This window comes from Dermacentor variabilis, chromosome 1 (genome assembly GCF_050947875.1).
Source record: "Dermacentor variabilis isolate Ectoservices chromosome 1, ASM5094787v1, whole genome shotgun sequence".
NCBI classification, from domain to species: Eukaryota; Metazoa; Arthropoda; class Arachnida; order Ixodida; family Ixodidae; genus Dermacentor; species Dermacentor variabilis.
This window is the reverse complement of record NC_134568.1, coordinates 257,380,999-257,404,823: the sequence shown is the minus strand read 5'-3', so window position 1 is coordinate 257,404,823 and position 23,825 is coordinate 257,380,999. Positions and strand designations below refer to the sequence as shown.

Sequence of the window (23,825 nt, the reverse complement as noted above, 5' to 3'; positions counted from 1 at the left end):
GCCCGAACTCTGTCACAATTCAGATTCTCTCTCAACCGCTCGTAAGTCAACCTCAACTGTCCTGACATACTCTCAGCCCGCGCACGACGCCTGAGTGTTGTGTTTCACTGCTTTAAATAGTTTATTTTGGTTTGGATGAGGGACACCTGCATCTTGGCATCAGCCAAAATTTTGTTTTTTGAGCTCAAACTTCTTCAAAACGGTGGCAGCAAGCTTCCTTTCCCGTTTATTCCTCAATGCACACATGATTTCTGTTCTTGTCCTCCTTCTGCCACTTGTTCACCCCAAGGACCATTTGAAGCATCTTGGTCAGTTGCACAGTCCACGACCGATTTTTAGAACTCCCTAGGGGTCGGGAAAACGTTCGAAAAATCGGCCAGTTGGAAAAAAATAAATGCGTGTCATTTACTGCCCTTAGGGGCTCAAACTGCAACAGGCACGTTCGAAAACGCTCTGAAGGCCTGTCGGTACACATATTAGGCATATCGGCGCTCGTACTGTGAGAGGAAATACAGGGTGCACGCGTGTATAATTAAGGAATGCATACTGTGTTCCGTGGCAATAGCCCCTTCCCACGCTTGTTATGCTTCACTGCAATACTTTTGCGTATACTTCACCATGTAACATTTTTGTACAGAGGCGAAGCTGACTTTCGGGAACCAGCATTATGCAACGCACCGTGTTTTCTAAGTTCCTAAGCCAATCACGAGGACCACAAATTCGGAGTCCGTGCCAACGCTGACAGCAGCGAATTCTTTCAATAAAAAACTCGGCACCCAACGGCAAGAAGCTTCACAGCGAACATCGAAGCAGCTAGGCCTAGCATTGCCGCACTGGTGGCAACGGCTGCCAGCGGATCTGCGTGCGAGAGTGCCCGTTCGAGGTGGCAAAGTAATCAAAACGGCAGCGGTGGTACCTTTGATTATTGCCGTTTTGGACCTGCAGTCACGGCAAAACATCCGGAAAATCGGACGACGAAGAGTTCTTGCATCCGAAATTTCACACGTTCTGATACGTTGACTCTATGGGTTACGTGGCGGTGCCACGAAGCCGTCCAAATTATCGGGAATCCGGAAAGTCGGTCGTTGACTGCACACTGGCAACTCCTCCAGCTGACGACAGCGCGTCAAAGACGATTCATTACGATTCCTGTCTGTTGCTCGAGCCAGCATTACCGTGACTTCCGACCCTTTCAATAAAATTGGCTCTAATTTTCCCTGATAGAGAGAGGCCCAAATTCCCTCAGTTTTCCCTGACTTTTTCCAGACTATTCAAAATCCCTCAGAATTCCCGGTTTTCCCGGTTGGTAGACACCCTGGTAATGTCAATATTTCCTTGATGATGACTCATGCTTTGTTAGCTCATTTCAAAACTCAGAAATTCATAATAGATCACTTTATCACTCCCTACTGCCACCGCCGAAACGCATTATCTATAAGGCGTGTACGGCAACCAGCCTCCTCTCTTGCGCTTCAGAATGGACCGTTTGTGCGATCTAGTGAAAGCGGAAGTGTCATGGATTACTATGAGCAACGTCACAGCACATACACGTACATACGTAGGCACACTTGCTGATGTACGTCATCACCCCGTCTTGCAGTGCGGAGCCCACGAGAAGCGTTTCATTTGAAATTCCAGCTCTTTCCATGGCGCATCGCGATGCAATTCTTAGCAGACCCTGAGCACGCATTCTATGCACTGTGCTTCTCTTCTAAAAAAATCCCGACCTGGTGAGAGGCCCTTTAACAGTGAATCAAAAGAGCAGAAATATTCATGCACTTTTCCTACAATCCAACAGTGTAGAAGACTTCACCTCCACGACATATGGGCCGCTGAATACATTGGTGATTTGCAACAGATTGTCGTGAGCTCTGCTGTCATGCCCGAGGTTTGCACACACAGTGCAACCAGTTCAGCCTCATTACACGCTGCACATCTCGTATGCAGACTAAAATGATGAGCTCAGTGTGAAGCAGCTGCTTCCCTTCAACAAAACAGCACACACTGGCATCGCACTGCCAGAAAATAACCAAAGACAGCAGTTGCAGGGACACGGAGACCTCTGTGCATCTTCCATGCTGCACAGTGTAGCCAGACTTCACAGCACCCCCTGACGTTCATTTAAGTTGCGAATACTCAGGCTGTGACAAGGAACAAGGTGTGCGAACGCTACAGAAAAGAACCCATAGATTTGCATCCACTGTTTTAAATAATATCAGGCTGAATCCAAATAAGAATGCTATGAAAAATGCTATATAATTAAGATCCAGGAATGCTGCTAGACCTGTTTTTTCCCCCTGTAAGTACACAAAAAAATTCAGACCTTACTTTTACTTTAAACACGTAGCTTGCTCTTAGTTGGGCCAAAATGCTCCCTTCACTTTCAAAGAAAGGCATGGCACTTACGCTGTCATTTCTGCAAGAAGGGCGGCACCATCGGGAGGGCCACATCGTGCCAGAAAACACAAGGTGTGATCTTGACGCATCAGGTTAAACCTTTCGTAACCTGCAGAACATACACAGTCAAGGTCAAACCATAATAAAATAATTCTAACAAAATATTTTTAAATGTTTAAGACTAACCATGTTTGTACACCCCTATCAAAAGGGACTTGTCAGCATCTTCGTCCCACCAAGGAGCTGGAGGTTCCCCATCAGCTGCTGGTGGTGGAATCGGAATATCCCTACAAAGCAATATCAATACCTCCTTTCACAAAACATGCCAAAGCAAATGCTAAAAAAAGTTTCCCTATGTGAAACACACATTTCGTTTGTATGTGGCAGCAGCAGCAGACACAAAACACAAATAATCTGAAAACCCGTACTTTTGACTACAGCATTAATCTAAGAATTAGTGTTACCAGTGAACCGGCCCGCAACTAATCGTCGGTTGATGTACATACAGGAAGTTTAATGCCAGCACACGGGCCCCAACTGTAGCAATTTGCACATCTTGCACTAAATTGGCACTAAATGCTTGCCACATCAGTCATGACCACGGCAGAAGATTCTGTGGTGGCGATACCGAATAAGGCTTGCAACCTAAAGGAACGCAGTATATTGACGTCATGTGCGATTCAATATGCGAAAAAGAAAAGCATAAACCATACCTGCACGGTTCCTGCCATACCTTACTTCCTTTATGACAGACAGACTATCATGCCAACATGTAGTCTGCAACTCTGTTTCAGTTGGATGCTAACGGTGATTTTTTGTGACACATTTGTAGCCCTCTAGCCTTGCCACAATCCGAGCCCTATCTGAATTAAATGGTGTGTGGCCTTTGAATCTATGAGTGTTTTGTGCCATAAGATAATGCATACACCTACCAAAACAAGACAATGTTTCAATCATCTGATTTTTGAAACAAGGTTTCACTGTAGTAAAAGGCTAAATTTAGGACTAAATCGAATGTCCCACTACTACCCCAAAGGACATCATCACAGTAAACATTTGTGCAGTAAGACTCCTGTAGTCATGATGCCTTTTCACAATAAATTAATCGCATGCCTCACTCTTTCAGTAAGATTGAGAAATTTGCTTAAAAATGAGAATTCATTTTACTGCACATGCTTCATTTATGGCACTGCTATGATTATAACCTTTACAACAAACTGCATGACCACTCATTTCAATTCTTTCACGCCATTACCAGCTACATGTGCATGAAAAACTGACCTGGCTGGTACTCCTGCAAATACTTGTTGGTGCAAATCTCCTATAATTTCATGTTTCAGGTAGTAGAGAAGGCGAACCCTCAGGAGAACCCTAAAAACAAAGTTAAAAGTAATTATGTGCAAATGGACTAAAGACCAAGCAAAACATAGGATTAAAAGTCTTACTTGTTAGCATGCCGATGCAAGTGCTTACGATAGCCATCATCACAGAGGAGGAGGTCAGGGTTGTACTGGTCATCCCGAGCCCAGTCAGCCAACATGTCAGGTGAATCAGGCTCTCCTTTACCATTCTTAAGCTTCTTGCCTTTGCGCCCTCTAGGCACAGGTGCTGACAAACCTAGACATAGAACCCTCATCAGTTAACTCTGCTATTTCAAACACAAAGCATAACATTAAAAAATTTGGCTCAATGTAATATCTGACCTGAGTGATTTTTGTGGATTCTGGTCTCGCCGTCTTCAGACGGTGCAATCAGATCCCAAATGAAGCCCTTGATCTTCTCATCACCCTTGTAGTGCCGTAAACAGTATAAGAGCTGCAAAAGTTTCAAGACACATACTGAATCTAAGCAATATTCCTGGCACTGAGTGTTATAACCGAAACATAAGTGCCCAGAACACACTAAAAAAATCCCAGAAGACTTACCACAACCCTGGAGATGTCCTCAACATCTTTTGGCGTGACTCGTCGTCGCCAAAGCCCAATCGCTATGCTCTCTTCCCAACGGCCCCAACCAAAAGTGAGCAATCCTTTCTCCACTTGGAAGCACTCAGTGCGTGTCCAGTTTCCAGGTGCAATATCACCCAAGAACTCATCCTCACAGAAACCACGGTTAGCTCGACCACCTCGGCGTGCTCGGCCGCCAATTATGGGCGAATCCCGATGACGTGAACGCCGGCTTCCTCGAGTGCGGACACCCGTATCGTCATCCTCATCGCTAGACTCCAGTTCTGACAAGTCCAGCATGTTGTCATCAGTCCCGAAACGCTTGGTCTGAGTGCGCCTCCGAGGTTCTTGCAAGATTAGCTCATTTCTGCCTTTCAGCTCATCCACATCCAAGTTTGCCTTCTTGGCCCACTTCTCCCAAAAGTTGGGATCATCAATTTCTATGTCACTGCGCGTGGATGAAGCAGTAAAGGAGGCCTTAGAGAATGTAGAACCTTTTCCTTCAGACTCTATGGTGATGGTGTGCGTGCGACGCAACAAAATTTGATCAATGTCTTCTTCACAGAAATTGTTGCCGTCTGCATCATCCTCCATAATGGCACCATAGGCACCCTTGCGAAGCAGATCTTCAATTTCTTGCTTAGTGAGCTGCTGATTCATTCCAACACTCTCTTTTTGAGAGTTCATTGACTGCAAGACTGCCCTGTCCAGACCAAGCTTCAGGCTGGCTTTATCAAACATTTCTCGTTCGTACGTGTTACGACAGATGAGACGATACACCTTGACAGCTTTTGATTGTCCGATTCGGTGGCAACGAGCTTGTGCCTGTATAAAAAAAAAACATGAATAATAATGGTAAAATTAACCCTGACGGAAAAAGCAGAAATTGTTTTCAGCTCACTGATAAAAATTGTTGAGTAACAGACCTGAAGGTCATTTTGTGGGTTCCAATCAGAGTCAAAAATTACGACAGTGTCAGCTGCGGTGAGATTGATCCCTAAGCCGCCTGCTCGTGTGCACAACAGAAACACAAATCTGTCGGAGTCTGAAAAAGATACATTAATATCAGGCTCTCATGAACGCCTCTCTTAAATTACACGTCCGCCACTCCAGCAATTCATCTTTGCCATAAACTGTTCAGTGCACAAGGCCAAGGCATGCACAATTATTGCAAACCATGTTATACAGGGTGATTATACTAAAGTTTACCGGAACATTAAAAAAATCACACATGGCAGATGGCATAATTCTGGTCCTTGAGCTGGATTATTAGAAGAGGCAGACATTACTAGCACAAGAAATAGAAACGCTTATTCAAATAATTAATGAAAATTCACAAATTATTTTTTTATTACTTTATGGCACATATTGTAATTTATTAATTGTAGCCAGTGAGTTTGCAAGACATATTCATTTGAAATTAATTTCCAAGATGACAAGTTTCGAGGTATTGTTTCCCAAGGGGAAATGAAAGCGGATGAAAAAAGAACTTGCCGCTGGTGGGACAATACAACAAATTACCAGGACATGGAACAAACCTGGTTTGCAAAACCTATCAATGGCAGCCTGACGAAGGTTTCCACGAACCCTCCCGTCGATTCGCTCATAGGGATACCTGCAAATAGGAGGCATGAGAATTAACAAACAAGCTTAAATCAAAAGATATAATGGCTGGGCATGATCAGCTGTCACGCTCAGAGGAAATGAGAAAGCTTTCACCCATAGTGGTCGTCAAATAATGACACCACTCAGTATTAGCATGGCAAATCATCACAGCAGACAGCAGTTCTAACACATCTCCATAATAGCTGCACAAAGTATGCACAAAGAGTACGACAGAATTGCTGACCTTTTGTTGACAAGGTAATCCTCAAGCAGGTCCAGACAGCGCACCATCTGAGAGAAAACAAGCACGCGATGGCCACCATCTTTAAGCTTAGGAAGTAGTTTGTCCAGCAGAACCAGCTTCCCAGATGCCTGAACCAATGCATTGAGTGTCATGTCCAAGGAGTCACCATGCTGAAGCCGGTACTCCTGCAGGATCTGCTCCTCTGCCCCTGCAAATAAGTTTCTCACGTCAGACACAAAAAGCTGAGCCATTCCCAACATTTGTTCTGTCCGACCAATCTGAAAACTACACACAAAGTTATGGAAAAGTCTAGAGTTGGTGGTGTAATAAAGCACTACCTCTGCCTGACAGGTGCCAAGAAGGAAGCATACTTATCTCTTAGTGAAATAAATCATGCTTCAGGATACTTTGAATGATCTATCAATTCCCACGCAGTTTTTCACAATTTTAATTGTAGAAAGTTTATGAACACAAACACAAACTTTTCATTTTCAACATAACTACCTCTAGCAATAAGCAATATAAAACACAAATGCTGCAACAGGAGTCCCAAAGAAAAAGCAAGGGTGGGAATGCCCGAAGTCACTTTGTAGCAATTTTGTAGCAGATAAAATTTTATTCAGTACCAGACTGGATTAGACAAATTCTTATTTTGGAGCAGTCTTTCAGCACATATCTTATTATTGGAGCCGTCTGGAGCATGGAAATTTTAGTTAGGTAACAGTCACAAAGCCTTGCATTTTGCTACAGAAAGTGTTGAAGAGCAGCCTAAAGGCATTTTACATACTATTTTTGTATAAACTGCTGGTGCAGTAGTGGAACAGCCATTTCACTTTTTAGTGCAGGTCCTGGCGCAGGCAAAATGCAGATCTGACATAGCAGCAAGCACTGTTGGCGCAGCGTCAGACATGTGGGTGCTTACCGTATACCATGCAAATTTCAACTGATATACTCAATATGTTGCGGAGACAGGCATAGACAAGACCCTGATCCTCTCGTGCGCCCTCGCTCGCTGGCACAACCAGAAAGATAAAAGCATGTAGTTACATTATGACGCTTAATTCGGGTGAAGCTGTTCACGCCCACCGAAGCTAGAATACGAAAGTTACTTTAACACATGCTCCAGCACCAACCAACAACACAACACCCTGCACCGCGGTGCTCACCAAAGGCAAGGTGCCAAAGCTTCTCTATTGCAGCGTGGTACAATTTTATTTTTTCCACATTTGGTGCAATTGGCACAGTATTCTCACCCATGAATTAGTAATACACTCTAACATGTATACTGTGTACCACAAGTTTCCTATACTGTACTGCACTCGTGGACTTTAGTGATTTGTTTCTTATCAATGCCTGTCTTATGACTGTTCACAGAACAATTAGAGACAAAACACAAGTGCAACTTAACAAAATATAGACCATGTTTCAATGTACCTTTGATTAGGTAAGGATGAATGCAGCATTTTCGTAGCTCCATCATGGTGTTCATGAGATTCGGGACATTTGTGCCCACTCCACCTTTTGTCAAGAAGGCAAAATTGCGTTCCAAAATGGCCCGATAGTACTTCTTCTGGATGTTAGTCAGCTCCACCTAACAAGAAATTTCAGGTATAGAAGAAGTTCTCACATCGTAAAACACCATGTCACATGTAACCAGTCACAGATTTACGAGTTCAACCAGTGTTTTTAAATGAAGGAAACCATGGTCAAATGAAACTATTTTAACTGCTCACTTAAAAAGAACTATACATGCAATTTTCATTTGTTTCCCATACTTGTCAAAAATTGATTAAAACTAAAAATTTTTTCATTAACTTCAACTGACACTATTAGAAAATGCAACACGAAGTGTTAACCCAGCTTTGAGAAATTAAAAGATTTAGTTATACAGTTGAACTTGGATATATCGAACTCGAAGAGGGTCACAAAATAGTTCAATATATCGATAATTTGAAATGTAAAATATATGCCTAGCTGAAGCTTATCTGAAATCTATGCACGTCTCGCACAGTCTGCCGCGAACATGAAAAGAAGGAATTTGTCCATCCCATGCCTGGAGCCACTCAGTGAAAAGATCGAGTGTCATCTATTTCTTGTGAAGCGCATGCATTGGACCAAGAGGTCTTTTCTGTTTTTGAAAAAGATTGGCGATCCTCTTTGCAACAAGAAATGGGCGCAGGAAGTATGCTTCTATACATGGAGGTAATTCTTTCCGATATGCGTATGCTTTACTACTTTACATGGCTGTGATGCAGTGAAGATTACTACAGCTATTCCAGATCAATTAAGTGCAAATAAGACGTTTGCTGCACGAGCCGCCTTATTTTGAGGCACGAACCTTGCTCATTTTTTCTCAACTTGACAGCATCTGCCAAAAGAGTGCCATTTTACCAACGTAAATACTTCCGATGATGCAAAAAGTGATTGCATGCTGGTTAGGAGAAGCATACTTGCAGGGGTGCAGTGCAGCACGGCGCTCATTATATTGAAAGTGGTGGTGAATGCGAGTTCGATATATGCGTAGTAAAGTGTGTGGACACTTTTGCGTGGGATTTCTAAAGGGATGTTGCAGCTGTTCAATGTAGACAATACTTCAATATAGCTGGGTTCAGATGTATAGTCATGGATGGCTGCAAGTATTGACTAATGCTGAGTAAATGCAATACATACAAAAATTTGCTGTACGAGCGGTTGAATCTTAAATAAGCTTTGTTGCACCATTCATGTGTTACTGAACAATCAGGGGTGGTATTCTCTGGCAATCATTTGGGCACACAATAATTTCTTCAAGTTTTCATGCAACTTGACACCAGACATGTCAGTGCATGTGCGACACCAGACATGTCAGTGCATGTGCCTGACAGCCTTTCTGGCACTGTGCCAAGCTCACCATTTTTGCAGTGCCAGAAGTATTGTTGGCAGTACATGTACATAGATGGGTTTAGTGCCAAGTAACATGAATCTCCCGAGTGCGATAGTACCGCCAAAAGTGACAGCTCCAGAATACAGCCCCACATTACAACTGGTTCAATTTACCAACTGCACTAGCAAAGGATCAAACAGAGGAAAACCTTGGTTACAGCATGGTCTGTTAAAGTGAACAGAATGTGCGACTGTAAAAAGAGATCTTTTTCACTAACGTTAGTATGGTCCAAACCAACAAATCCAGATTATAGCATTGCTTTGTACCAGTAAGCAGAGCATTTGCAAAATTGGAAAAGGTTGATGGCCCCAATCTAACCACAAAACCAGCTTTGTTCAGGTGCACATAGCGTTGAGCTGTCAGAAGTAAAACCATGAAATCCAAGTTTCAAGAACTGCTTTAAGTGACCAGAGCATTTTTTCCGTTGAAAATGCTTTACAGGCACCAGAACTGACCACCAACAAACTGAAAGGATAACAACAAAAGTTACCTCTCTCCCAAAACGAACTACTTACAAAACGATGCAGCGGCAATGACTGTAGTGCCAAGGACATGAAACTGTGAGCCAGGATGCGAGATCAAAAGAAACCCCTAATTGACGAAGGCATAAAAAGCATGCACCTGACAGCAAGGCGGTAAGCCTCTCACGGCTACCACGAGCTACCCAGTGCCAAGAGAAATATTGAGTCAATGACTTCAAAATGTCAGGAGTTCTCAAGCAGCAAAGTTCCTGGTTTAGCAGCGACACTGCAATTTGTGTCCTACAATGCAAGTAGAAGAGCGATTGACAAATATCTGTGCAGAGCTACAGTAAGTGGTAAAATAGTATGAACTTCCAAACGAAGTTCAAGTAAAAGAATGCTTCAAGACAACCCAGTGCAAGAGAGAAATCAACCTATGCATCCTCCTTCCCCCATCCTGTCTGAACAATATCTCAGTTTTGCTCAGTATAGCTGGGAGGTTATTAGGTTGATCAGAAGAAAAAAGGTGTTTAGAAGCTAATAGTTGTGATAGTTAAATGGCCGTTTGAAACAATAGCAAAATTATTGACTGGGTTAACAATATCTCAGTTTTGCTCAGTATAGCTGGGAGGTTATTAGGTTGATCAGAAGAAAAAAGGTGTTTAGAAGCTAATAGTTGTGATAGTTAAATGGCCGTTTGAAACAATAGCAAAATTATTGACTGGGTTCCCAGTCTATCATTGGCACAGTGGAAATATAACAATTTTTAATGCCACACACACACAATTATGCAGGAAAAGCCACTTGTGCTTTAAAGGGGTGATGAACCACCTGTCTGGCTTGGAAAAAAAAAATACGTCCTTTGATAGAATATGCTGCTGCGAATATCTCAGCCAAATTTTGCAGTTGTGCACAACGCACGGAGCTCACCAGCAAAGTCACCTTTTTCTGAAACACACTGTTTTCAAATGAGGCCTCCTCATGCGTTTCAAAGCTGCCAGCAGCTTGCATATGTCATCACATGCACGATTCCCATACACGGCTGCTATTGGTCAATGGCCGGCATCAATCAAAAAGAGTGTTTGGATCAGCACGCTTCTTCCTTCTGTTACTGTGTATTTAGTATTGATGCAATCTAATAAACAGGCTGAAGTACGCAAAAATCTGCATTTCAAATTTTTATAATGATAATGTACTTGCGGAAGAAGCCGACTATCGTCTGCTCATGCTCGACCATGCCCACCCACGTAGGAATTAAACTTTGGCCACACTGCTTATTGGTGTCATATCCGTTGGCTCTCGCTAATTTCGATTAGTTTTGAGCACTCAACTAGCCTCTAACCTCACAAAACTTAAGGTCAGACCACACACAGGCTTACTAAGCACACACTTTCATGGCCACTCCTAGCTAGACGCCTTGGCAGACATCACTTCATAGTGAGCGATTGACAGAACTTCAAATGCACAAGTTAGATGTGGCTACTATACGTCAATCAAGCTGGTGCAGGACAAAGCCGGTTTGCACACTGTAGCATGGCCAGACTCAAACGCGAGTGCAAGCACGCACTCAAGCCCTGTCGTGCACACATAACGCTGTGTATATGCACGCAACCCAGTGACAAGCAGCCGTGTCTCCTAAGTAGCCTAGATACCACGGCTGCCGAGTGGTGCCGTAACAAGCCCGATCACTGAGCTCCCTGTGGCTGACTGAGGACGACCACCTTTGGCCCATCGTAGGCGGCTAAGTCGGAAATAGTTGCATCTACATCTCTCTCATCATCTCTGTAACTCCACATTACAGAGATGTTCAGTAGCTAGCATTGTGGGCACACCTCATTCCAGCTCAGGTTTTGCAGTGAAATGCAATGATGAAGGAGCAAGAGCACCGTGTAGGGGAACAAAGGTTAGCTTTGATTGTTCATAACTCCACTTCTGCAGAATACATTGAAGTACTTTGATAATTATTTCTGAAATAGTCTATTACACCTTCAAATGCATTTCTTGACTTAGATAAAAAGCGTTTTAGGACCCTTTAAAAATGAACTGAACTCGCTGAAGCGCAGCATCTCAAACTTTATGCACCACCTTTACGTATTGCCTTTCAAGCAACACGTCTGACAACCAGTCGGACACTACAGTTAATCACAAAAGTTGGGCAGTCGTCTGAGCATGTGGTGAGTAGCTCTTGTCCTTAAAGAATGAATCCATGAAGAGCTGAGAGATTTGCAGTGTGGAGACGGCTTGAAGAGGCAGCAGCAGCAACAGCAAGTTTATTTTGACTGGTCAGCCCTGGTGTCAATGGTTGTAATCCTAGTTAGGCTGAAGCAGCTGGCTAGGGCCAGTTGAATCCTTGTTCTAATTTCAAACATTGCTCATGTGCTAGGCTAATGCAATCAGATTTTTTTTTTTTTTTTCTGGTTGCGCCAATGACAATGGTCCTGTAACCACAGAGCCCACCTTAACGCACACATAATGGTGCGCACAAAGCAAAAGAAACTACTCTGTTATCAAGCAGTTGTTAAGTGGACATCCACTACCGTCTCAGCAACTGCTCTCACAACATCACAAGCAAAAACTTACCTAGCTGTAAAAACAATTTTTCTTCCCAAATGTCCCTTTGGGAGCACACACTGAATATTGGTGAAATAATTTTTTGCTGGTCACAGATGTGCATTACAATAGAGTTAAACCTCGATATAACAAACTTCAATATAACAAAATTCTAAATATAACGAAGTACTTAACTTGTTATAACTTCTTGTCCATAGAACATGTATTTAGAACCTCAACATAACGAATTACAATTGTACACTATTTCAATATAAAGAAATTTCATTGCTGCTGCGAAAAAATACCAAGACAATAAATGGAATCTTCCACAGATGCAGATGGTCAAATGGTTGAATTACAAGCAGCTACTTGTAATTCACCACAAGCATCTCGCCATGAACTTCTCACTGGCTTGCACGAGAAAAGCCTATGTCCGTCAGCCATGCTTGCTTTACGCGAAGCTTGCTAACATTCTTCTCAAGGCATCCAAGCACTCCACGTAGTGCAGCAGAAGGTTCCTTGCGAAAACGAAGCCCCGGACAGACCGAATCATGCCAAGCCTCCTGTGAGGACAACGTTGAGGCAGCCTGCCCTACCGCATCATCGCTGCTGTCGTCACCGTCGCTATCCGATGCAAGCACGTTCACGACGATCGTCTCATCGGTTCGAAGCCCTTAGTTTCCAAATCTATAGCCGTGCGCTTTCTTTTCACCAGCAACGTCGTGCATTGCCAATGATCAGCGGGTGGATCAGCCACCTTCCGTTTTGGCGGCGAGTCAAGCGAAGTTCTGAAATCGTGTGGCCAGGAACGACTTCGATACAACCAACAAAAACGAATGCGAGCGATTAAGTGGTTCACAGAACTGCACTGAATGAGGAGCCAGCGAGCAACATGCAAGTAATCTGCCTAATCTGCCTGCGGCGCAATTGGCGGGGTAAATTTGTGTTTCAGAGAGGGGTGGTGTAGAGCTATGGGGGCAGCCCATTCGTGTTCGGAGGGGTGGAAAGGTGACGGGAGAGAGCCCGTATTCATGTTTCTTGATATGGCGCTACACTTGTGTCACTGGTGAAATTGCGCTACATAACTGTTCGTTTTAGTGGTTGTATGATAGCGAAGTATGACAAGAAGTGTACGACAGCGATGTTATCACCTTCAATGTGAACATTGGGCGTATCACTCGTGTACAAGGCTTGGACCTGTATAAAATGCGCAGCATCTTTTGTTGGTGATTCCTTGAGCGTGACTGTCTTTAAGTATGGTGTTTGTTGGCGTCACACAATAGTTTTTGTTATTATTGCCTTGTACCTTTCTGTGCTTCATATAACACCCACTCCTGCCAAGGACATTCAAACGAAGGCTGGCAGTATTACTGAAATAAATAAATAAATCACTACCCACTGTGGGTGCTTTTCATGATAGCATCGTTCTGCCCGCTGCGGCGACACTATCAGCCGGAGTGGACGCGAAATTGTGGCCGGCTTTATATACGATATTGTCATCATTGCATGGAATGTTATTTTTTGTCACAGACTCTCAAAATTAAATAACTTTTTTTCCCAGTTATTTTTTTGTTTTTGTTCTTTTGAGAGGGCAACTCTTAGGCACCCATTCCTACGTTTAGCATCGGTGCTCCTTGGCGTCCCTCTAAACTCGGTTAACGAGCACAGCAAAAAATGAAAGAGCGAACAGGCAGCACAGTGAGTGATGAAAGACAGTGATAGCAATAAGAGCACGCGGAGGAAAGTGGTGGAGGAGGATGCAGCGGGACCATGAGGTAGGAAGCGGAAAAGGAGGGTATGGCAAAAGCATGAGAAGAAAAGCATAGTGCCACGAAAGAGGGGCTCTGCGGCAGTGATAGCTATGACATGGCAACAGATTAGCATGCATCAGACATATGGAAAAAAAACGCTGCATGAGCGGAGGTCTGTCTGTGGTGGCTGCTGTGAATTGCACCCACACAGCACCCAAGCGCTGCCTCTCACGATTTCCCAATTAGCAAAGCAGTCACACCACACTTTGCTTCGTTTGCAACATGCCGCATGAAACAGAATGTCCTCGCCAGCCAATATATTGCGAAGCAAAAACATGTATATAAAGTTGCGCTCAAATTTTACATTACGGAGTAATGTAATCATCTGCAAACTTTTTTTAGAGTGTTTAATAATTCGGAGAATTCTGCAGCCTCTTTCATGTAAAAAAAAATCTATCGGCAAATGTACTTATTTTCATAAAAGGTCAAATTTCAATAGGACAAGATATCAATATAACGAAGCAAATGTCAGATTTTACCAACTTCGTTATATCAAGGTTTAACTGTATAACATCAATGCACTTATTTTCTTCATTTCCCTGCAACCAAGTTAGAACGGATGCCAAAAAAAAATCAAGATGAGCACTTTGAAGCAGGCTGGAACAATTGACCCTTGCATAGGACAAGCTTCTGCACAAGCCAAATGAAATCGGGATACTAAAAAAAGACAAAGAGCACATTCAAAATAGTCCATTACCTCAACGATGGTTTCTTCCTTAGGAGCCAGGCTCTTTTCAACATCCTCTTTGAGACGACGTAACATCATGGGTTTGAGCAACTGTAACAATAATAAAAAGCCACTGAAACATAACAACAATAGTGCACTACAGTAATGTGGTCTTCGTAAAAGCCACTGAAACATACCAACACTGGCACATCACAGTAAGATGGCCTCTGTTCTATTGGAAAAAAGGCTGCATACCGCTTTGAGCTTGTCGACCTGCCCTTCAGTCTTCAGGTCTCCAAACTCCTCCATGAATGTCTCAGTGGAGCTGAAACGGCTAGGCTCTAAGAAATTCAGCAAGCTGAACAACTCTTCGACGTTGTTTTGCAATGGGGTTCCAGTCAGCAAAACGCTGTGCTCCTGAAACAATGTAGAAAGTGACAAAAATCATATCTGGCTTTAGAAATTTATAAGGTTAAGGGACACTGGTTTCCCAAAAAATAGTGCTTCACAAATGTTATTGCTTTTTCCTGCATTATTAAACATGTGTTGCAATATGCATCTCTGCTCAAATTAACAATTTTCTGTACTGCAGGATATCTGTCACTGCTATGATCCTTTGACAGCAAAAATTACATTTTGTCTCTAATCTATATTTTTATTAGCCTGATACAATCGTCACAGTAACATACTGTACATATTACGCGAATGACACAAGAAAATTCACCACTTGAAACTTACAAGATTGAGCATTCGGAGCCCTTCTAGAAGCTTGCAGTTTCGATTCTTCAGTCTGTGGGCCTCATCAATCACACAGGCACGCCAGGGGAGTGCCTGCAGCTCCAAGCAATCACTGAGCACTATCTCGAATGTCGTAATCATCACTTGGAACTTGAACACGTCAGTAATGCGCTGCCCATTTTCATCCTTGTAGTACATTTCATACTCTTGGATCATGTTGCGACTTGCTGACCTAAAACAATAACCATGCCCAGCTGTCATAACTATTCAATATAAAGAAACAGATGTAACAAAGTGTTTTGTCAAGACTCCACTTGTTCTCCAAACTGCAAAAGACCATTTGTCTGAACACAATTGATTTCCAGCTTCTGACAACTTTTCAAAAAAGATTCTGAAACTGGGACACAGAAAGCTTTTACCTATTTATGTGCATTCATCAAGCAAAGAGCTACGATTCAAAGGTTCTTAACATATGAATAAAAAATGCTGGTTAAGGTTGGACAAAACACAAAATGTGACATTAGGACTCAACAGCCCAGGATATTCTTACAAGTACAAGTACGCTAAATATGCTCGCCATCATGAAAGTTTACCGGCCATAGTCCCTGCAGCTAGAATTGACATCAAGCTGCACAATAACACTCCACCCACATCGGCCAAAACTCAAAGTGTGGAGGCCTTGAGGCCAACAGAACCGCCACACTTGTGAATCAGACCAGTGCCAGTTAACACGATGTCGATACAGAAGTTTCTGCACAGTTTGCTGCACAAGCATTTTAGTTGGTAACTGCTGTAGCAAATGAAATTGCTTTTTCATACATATGACCACTTTCCCCCTTTATACATACAGTCTGGCTTTCCTAGAAAGAAGCCGCATCAGACATGAAAATACCATAGTTATATCCAATATACAAGCATGCAAGCAGATATCAGTGAAAAAAGAATTCATTAAATCTATGTGAAACAAATGCAAGTGGGGTGCTTATGAGAAGCCAGCAAAGTATCTCCTGAATATCTTGGTGACCCATCAACATCTTGCCATGCCGATACAACACACAGGAACAAGAATAGCTTGCTACACATACTGTACACCATGAAGAATGATTGGTATTATTGTGCAGGGTCCACATGCTGGCTGGTCAACCACCACAAATGCGCAACCATGTGATCAGTATTGTTGTGCAAGGTCCACACGTTGGCTTGTCAACTGCGGTCCAACCAATTCAAGCCACTGACCAAAACACACAACCCGCTTGACTGACTTTTCGAACACAGAGAGGAATGCATGTGGATCCGTACTCCACTACTACGGCCGTCAGTCTAGCCCGTGCTTCTGAACTCGCACTCAATTGCCGATAAGGCCGACGACTTAGAACACACTGCTGGCAAGATTTCTACGACAGCTTGTAACCAGCCATTCCGCCATCCATACTGCTTAAGTCACTAGGCATAGCTAGAACTGATTTGTCGGAAGTCCATAACCAAAGTTGCAGTTTTGTGCCAGACGACATAGTCTCAACTTAGTTCATGGATGCCATATTTGCGGCACCACATGGACGGTTGATGTCGAAAGACCATATAATGTCTTAAATTTGTTATTGCCATTATATATTGGTGCTAGGGATAGGCGGAGGTACCGCAGGAATTGTGCAGGTATGAAAAATCAGCCGTCTGAAATCATGATTGGAGACTGCATTTTACATTATTGCTACCAGAATATATATTTTGAGGGATGTTTGAACAAAAATTTGCTTCATTATAACCAATACCATTGGCCAAGCACAACACACAAATTTGATATTTACTTCATTATAGCCAAGAAACCGTTATACCTATGTTGGTTATATTGAGATTCCGATTGTGTATATATTTATTTTTACCCTGCCTTTTCCAAGCCTCTCTAGATTAGGAAAATTTTTCTAGTCAAATCCTATTAGATCTGCTGCTTCCAGTGATGGCACCAAGAGCACTCTAAATCCACCATGCAGACTGAAAGCATGACACAGCAATGACTATGCCTACAGTCTTTGCCTTGTGAAGTACGAGGTAGTAATAAATTGGCCTCATTTGCAAGTCACACATCACAGAGTGGTAACATTATGGATGGAATGCAAAATGGCCAGACAAAGCTCCAAGACCAAGGGCGGTACCAACAGTCCAGAGATGGCAATATAATGTGTCACTAGAGAACACTTTTGCTCACAATTCTTTAGAACAGCAACATGCAAGTGTGGGAGTGTACAATAGTAGTTCTCTTGGTAACACCTCCACAAATCCTCCACAATACTATCCAGTACTTAGCATCACTTGAACTGCTTAAGCTGCTAGATATTGCTTAAGTGCAAGCACCACTGCACCTGTTCAAATCAATTTCACCAAACTCGTCGACGTTCAGACCATACCAATATGTAGGACAAAAATTTATCGATTGTGTACACATAAACCCCTGCCAGATGAACAGTTAACCCTTATTTCCATGCACTGTATACACAATGTGCACAATTTAGTAACCTTTTCCTTTATTATGAATGAAAACACACTGCACAATAAATTATGTATCACTCAAGACCACATTTAAACACAAACAAGAATATCCACTTACGATCCATGATAGGTGATAACATTTAGCTCAGTCCATGTTTCAAACTCTCTCTGCCAGTTGCCAATAGTTGAAAGTGGTGCAATCACAAGAAATGGTCCATTGATACCATATTTCACTATTTCGTTGATGAAGGTCAATGACTGTATCGTCTTCCCCAAGCCCATTTCATCAGCCAATATACAGTTTTGTCTGTAATCAACAAACATGGAGATCACATGTGTAAGTTCAACAACTACATTACATGCAAAGCCTTAAATCTAGGGCAGAAAAGGACGCCCCTCTACTTCCAAATCAAATACATGCAAACGCCTATAGAAGGCGATAAAGAAGAGCTGTGGTAGCCTAAAGACCGGACTTGATCCTCTCAGGTGAAACGAGGTTTATGTCCACCTGCAACATACGATCCTTTCTTCAACTCAATTTTGTTGTAACAAAGTAGAACAGGTGGCACAATTATTTAGTTATAACTATTAGTTCTCAGTATCCATATAGACCTAAAGCTAGAGCCACAATTGGCCCCCAGCATTCCGCACCCTTTAGCCTCCAGTGGTACATCAAACGTGCAAGTGCACATCGTCTCATGACACTCAATATTATCGGCACTACATGCCCCCAATTTGTTTGTTGGTCCTTTGCCATCATCATGTCCACTATATTCACTGATCCTTAAGTAGAAACAAGGCCATCTTTAGGCAAAAGATCAAAATACAAACCAATAATTAGTGCACAGAAGGCTATGCATGTAGCTCGCCATATGCATAGTGTCACATGCGCTGCGAGAATAGTTGACCTCGGCACCACACATAGAGCATGCTGTGTACAGCACTAAGGAAGACAATTCTTGACATCTTGCAAGATAGTACAAGACATGGGACCATTAAACTTCTGTGCATGGCAACATCTGACACTGTTTCGAAGTCAACACAAGGTATAAAATGGCCAGTTACTTTCACTTCAGGAAAAATGCCTTGTTATATCCACTGGTAAGGAACTTTGTGCAAGTAAGTAAAAGATGTATGCATTTTTACATGGATTTAAAGGAGCGTTTCCTTTTGTTCATTATATCCAATTACATTAGAGTGAGGACTGCAGTAAGATGTGGCATCACAGATCAGCCATACTTACCCATTGTACCAGCAGAAGGTCAGCCAACTAAGACCCTCAAGTTGATACTCTCTCAATGTGTTCCCTCCTTTGTAGACCGGTGACTCGTCTATCTGCTTCCACTCAGAAGGCTTAGGCCGCTTCTTCACCTGTCAAATAAAAATGCAGCACACACCGAAAACTTCAGCCACATAAATGAGCACACACCCAGCGCCATGCTATTTTCATAAGTCAGTATGTACCTCTACTAAGGCGCTTCCAAAACATTCACAACAGATAGTCATCCTTCAGAGAAGCACTATGCACGCGACATGTCCAGGGTGTCAAACTGAACTGGAACTGAATCGAAAACCACAGCTGAACCACTATTTTCAGCTGAACTGAAACCAAACCAAACCGATGTGTTTTTTCCCATTTGGAACTGAACCTGATCGTTTTGTAGGAACAGTTCCAAATCAGTTGGACGACAGGATCAGCCCAGGGTTGTTGGAATTTTACAATTTTTACACACACACACAGACATACTTACAGGGTGTCCACATAACTTTAGCCAAACTTAAAAAATAAGCGAATGTCACATAGCAGGACAGAACCAAGGCAATGTTGTTTGCAGTCACTTGGAGATACTCATTTTTTTCATTCCACCTAATTGCATAACTAGTATTACATATCTGATCAATTTCTCAAATATTATAATTAGATTAAAGGTGTGAGAAAATTGTACAGCAACATAAAAAATTCCTAATACAGCTTTCTGTTGCTCAATACGTGCTGCATAAAAGTGTTTTTCAGAGTGTAAAAGAAGCCTGCAAATACAAACAAAGTGCCTCGAGCGGCCAGTTAAGCGCAAAGGAGAACACATGAATGGGAGGAGGTTGTCCACTTCACAACCTTCCACAAGTTCCCCAAACTTCCCAAGCAGACATTGACTACCACAAGACCACGAGGACTGAATGACCCTTTTAGTGGGGACCTCTCCACCAATTGTAAGGGCTGTATGCAAAGGATTACTTAAGGCCATCCTGGCCCCTGTGTTAGGCAGAACCGATGGAGTCTCAGATAGAGTCACAACCATGTACTAATGAAGTGAATACATTCTTTAGAGTTTTTCATCATAACGAGGCCTGCCTTCATCGCCATCTCCTAATTCTTGCGGTGAAGACCCACCTGCTCATAGCAGGAGCACTGGGGAGTGTTTCCAGCGCGGCTGTGGCAACACCTCTCTTGACAAGCTTACTGAGGGCCGAGCTGAACAGAAGGAGGACCATCTTTGAGCGAGGAGCATACTCCCAACAAACGTGTTCCTGCTAGCACATCAGCTGTAGGTCTAGGAAATGAAGTTCCCCGTTCTCACGATACTCCTTAGCTTAAATATGTTGAGGACTTTACAGAACTTGGGGTAACGTTCCTGGAACTCAGTAGGCATGTCACCAGGGCCTTGCTCAAGGACAATTAGAAAATCCTCCACCATAATGAAAAACCTTCTCAACAGACACCTGTAGAGACGATAGCGATGCGTGCAAATTTCAGTCAAATGTAGCCAAAACCAGATCGCTTAATACCAGCTTAAAACCAGGTGCACACCAGCTTCTGTTCCCAAGTGGAGAGAAGGCTCAGTGCCGGATATCCACGTTCACTCCTCACCGGCGTTGCAAAAAAAAACTACTCGAGAAGTGTGGAAAACTGTCTCCCGTGAGGCAGCAAAACAGTGACATTAGCAGGTATGCTGTCATACCTTACATTCAAGGCCTTTCCCACAGCATTAAAAGAGTAGCCCTACATTCAGATGTTTGTGTTGTCTTGTGGGCGCCTAATAAACTAGGTCGACTATGTCGACAGGTCAACTACGACAAATCTCAACAAACCGCTTGTAAAAAGAAGCATGCCACACCATTTGTCAAGTGCGAAGCCGGGGTGGTGTACGAAGAGCCTCTGCCCTATGGACACTCCTACATAGACAGACTGGTCGTTCAGTTCCAGTATGGACAGCAACTTGGCCTTACACTACACTGACTGTGATGTGTGCCGTACTAAGAGGCCCGACTTTTCACAGAGTGCAGCCCACAAACACTACAGTGACGCTCGTGCATGAGAAATCTTTGAGGCTGCTGCTATCGCAGTGAATGGAGAGTCTTGCATCGGCACTCCACCTTAGGCCTTGATTGAAGCAGAACTAAGCTATCAACTGCAGTAATTCTTAGGAAACTTAATCGGTGTCGCATTCTTGTCATGTGTTGTGATGTACTTTTGTTTTCTCTAGGTATAATAAAGAATTCAGTCCTCAGTCAGCGCTGGTGTGTGTTCCTCTTTTTGTCCTATGTCTTTTTGCACTGTTCCACTGTAGCGTACGTACCGACTAGCCGAAGCTGCCACGGTGTTAACGTATTTGTAAATTTGATTTAATTACACACTTGCTCTTTTGCTATATATTACATGTTCTCTTACAACTATGCAGCTTCTTTACTTTTTACAAAGATGAACACGTAATACATGCATAGGTAAGTCCTTTTTTTGTATTTACTCTTGCAGTGTTCTTAAAAACTACTTACAGTTGTCAAAGAACTGACTTCAGAGGGCACTGTGTTTCGTTTTGTCACTTGTCGCCCCATGAAGGCAGCGATAAGTGCACATTAACAACGATTTGCTAACGGCGCCGCTGCTCGAAACCAGGCAAGGAATATTAGAGGGCCACCATAAAGAGAAACACCAGATCAGTTTAGTCTCATGAAATACACTATAAAAGCTAAATTTTCTTCGATTTCGCAGTAATAAGTAAATTATTAGAAGAGCAAATTAAGGTCGCAACACCCCTTATAAAATTTTGCACCAGAAGACCAGCACCAGAGGGGTGTCACGAATTTCAAAGTACTTTTTCAAAGTAATTTCAAAGTAATTTCAAAGCACCATGTGCGCAAGTAAATTCCTTGAAATTTTGCTAACTACAGTCTTTGACTCTTCTGCGATGGAATGTGACACAACTTCCCCAATGAACAGTTAGGCATAAGTAGTTGCTGTCAAAATCTATGATGTCACGGCAAGCTGGGGTGGCTGGGTACTTGCGCCAGTCATTCGTTTGTGTGTCTTTTACCTTACGAAGCCTCTTTTCATGGTAATGAAGGAAGCTGCAAGCAAGCAACAGGAATAAGTGTATGGTCGACACTATCTTTTTGTTGCCAGAGTGCCATCGCACACATCAGCCCCCAATCCATAAAACTACTGTATTGACCATACAGTCACCAAGAAAAGCGTGGCCGCCCAACTCATTGTAGCCTCAAGCATGCCTCATGGTTGGCTTGTAAATATAGGAATGAATTCAATTCTGTCAGTTGTCACAATGGCAGTCTCTAATGCCATGGAAGAATGCAGCCAACAAATGCAGCGGCACCAGGCATCGTATCATGCAGTCGAAACCCGCAATAACGAAATCTCACGCAAACGCAATTCTCACGACAGCAAAACATTTTTGTATCCCCAGCAAACACCCACAGAATTCAATGCATTCTGTACCTCTCGACAATGAAATGTCGCTGTACTACAATCTCGCATCACCGAAATTTGACAGAACATAACCACACATACTCACTCCCATTCACTAAAGGCTGGCAGGCTCCAAAATGTGCTCAAATGCATTTCGTTTGCGCTAAAATTTCGTAAAATACCACCGCATTACACTTGCGTGGGTGCCACCATTTGTGTTTACAAAAACAACCAAGCACCGCAAGCAATTGCGTGCGCTGGAAACACGTCATGGCAGCTACCTTCGCTGATCGCCCGTTTGAAGCGGCACGAATGTTGCTACCGACATGTGACAATGGTTTTTGCACACCTAGGGCAGTACATAACGTATGCCTTGGTGAGAAAAATGCAGCAATAATGAGGAAATACACATCGCACCGACGTGGATGCCGCTTGAGATGGTGGTCGCAGCATAGATTGCCACACATCAGGCTGCGAATGAGTGATCGCATGGGAATATGCATCCCTTGCTTCAAGAACGCTGGTTTTGGTGCCACCTGACAGGCATCACGGGTGGATTCAGCACCAAACGCAGACTTGCGCATGGGGGCTGTAATCTCGCTCGACTGCCGTCAGGTATATGAGATACAATCATTTTCGCGCTTGGCACGGGACACGGCGCCTACAAGTGACAGCGTGCCCTGGAAAAATGCTGCTGCATGCGCAGAGCGCTGTTGCTGTGTGTCTGGTGCCGCGTTATGCAAAATCTCGCAATGTGATCATATCTCCGAAAGCAATTGACCAAGAATGCTGCTCTACAGCAGTGCTGCCACTTTTCATCGACGCATAGAGCAAACTTTGTACTGTCGGCAATGCTGTTCTATATCTTCGAGCAAAGCTTGCCAAAGTAGGCTGTAGGCTAACTGAATTTTGACAGTAAACTTTCGTTGTGGGATGCATTACCTATTGGTGCTGTCTCATTTCGCAACAACGAAATTCTCCTGAAAGCAAATTTTTTCGCGTTCCCTGCCGTTTTGTTATTGCAAGGTTCAACTGTATTGTATGATAGTTTCCTAATTTTTGCACCCCCACTATGTCGTGGTGCTGCATTGGCGGAGGTAAAAAAGACCCTTTTGAAGCAGAATGCAAAAGCAAATCCCAGTCAGCGCAATTGCAACAGCACTCCCACCACTGAGCTTCATGAGCTCAAAAACATGCAAAAACAAAACCATTTCACGTTACCCCTTTAAAGTTCTCTCACAAGCTCGGTGTGACATCACTGATTTTGGCAGCGTCAGCTGCCAAAATCTAGTTAATTTTT

At 43.1% G+C, this 23,825-nt stretch overlaps 1 protein-coding gene and 1 non-coding gene across 14 annotated transcripts in view; both read right to left on the bottom strand.

Annotated features, from left to right (window-relative positions):
* The window catches only part of kis (chromodomain helicase DNA binding protein kismet), a 209,878-nt gene that overhangs the window by 120,335 nt on the left and 65,718 nt on the right, over positions 1-23,825 (bottom strand). For all 13 annotated transcript variants that reach the window (XM_075673530.1, XM_075673529.1, XM_075673528.1 and 10 more), the window contains 15 exons: positions 19,070-19,197; positions 17,945-18,133; positions 15,343-15,574; positions 14,860-15,021; positions 14,635-14,715; positions 7,627-7,783; positions 6,193-6,400; positions 5,882-5,958; positions 5,270-5,388; positions 4,323-5,168; positions 4,101-4,212; positions 3,843-4,014; positions 3,679-3,768; positions 2,584-2,684; positions 2,407-2,506 (listed from right to left, as the gene is read on the bottom strand). In XM_075673530.1, the coding sequence (XP_075529645.1) occupies positions 2,407-2,506; positions 2,584-2,684; positions 3,679-3,768; positions 3,843-4,014; positions 4,101-4,212; positions 4,323-5,168; positions 5,270-5,388; positions 5,882-5,958; positions 6,193-6,400; positions 7,627-7,783; positions 14,635-14,715; positions 14,860-15,021; positions 15,343-15,574; positions 17,945-18,133; positions 19,070-19,197 (2,774 nt within the window). The remainder of the gene's footprint in view (positions 1-2,406; positions 2,507-2,583; positions 2,685-3,678; positions 3,769-3,842; positions 4,015-4,100; positions 4,213-4,322; positions 5,169-5,269; positions 5,389-5,881; positions 5,959-6,192; positions 6,401-7,626; positions 7,784-14,634; positions 14,716-14,859; positions 15,022-15,342; positions 15,575-17,944; positions 18,134-19,069; positions 19,198-23,825) is intronic.
* LOC142568245 (small nucleolar RNA U6-53/MBII-28) lies at positions 6,020-6,122 on the bottom strand. The gene has a single exon (XR_012825383.1). It is a non-coding gene; the product is annotated as a small nucleolar RNA U6-53/MBII-28 (small nucleolar RNA).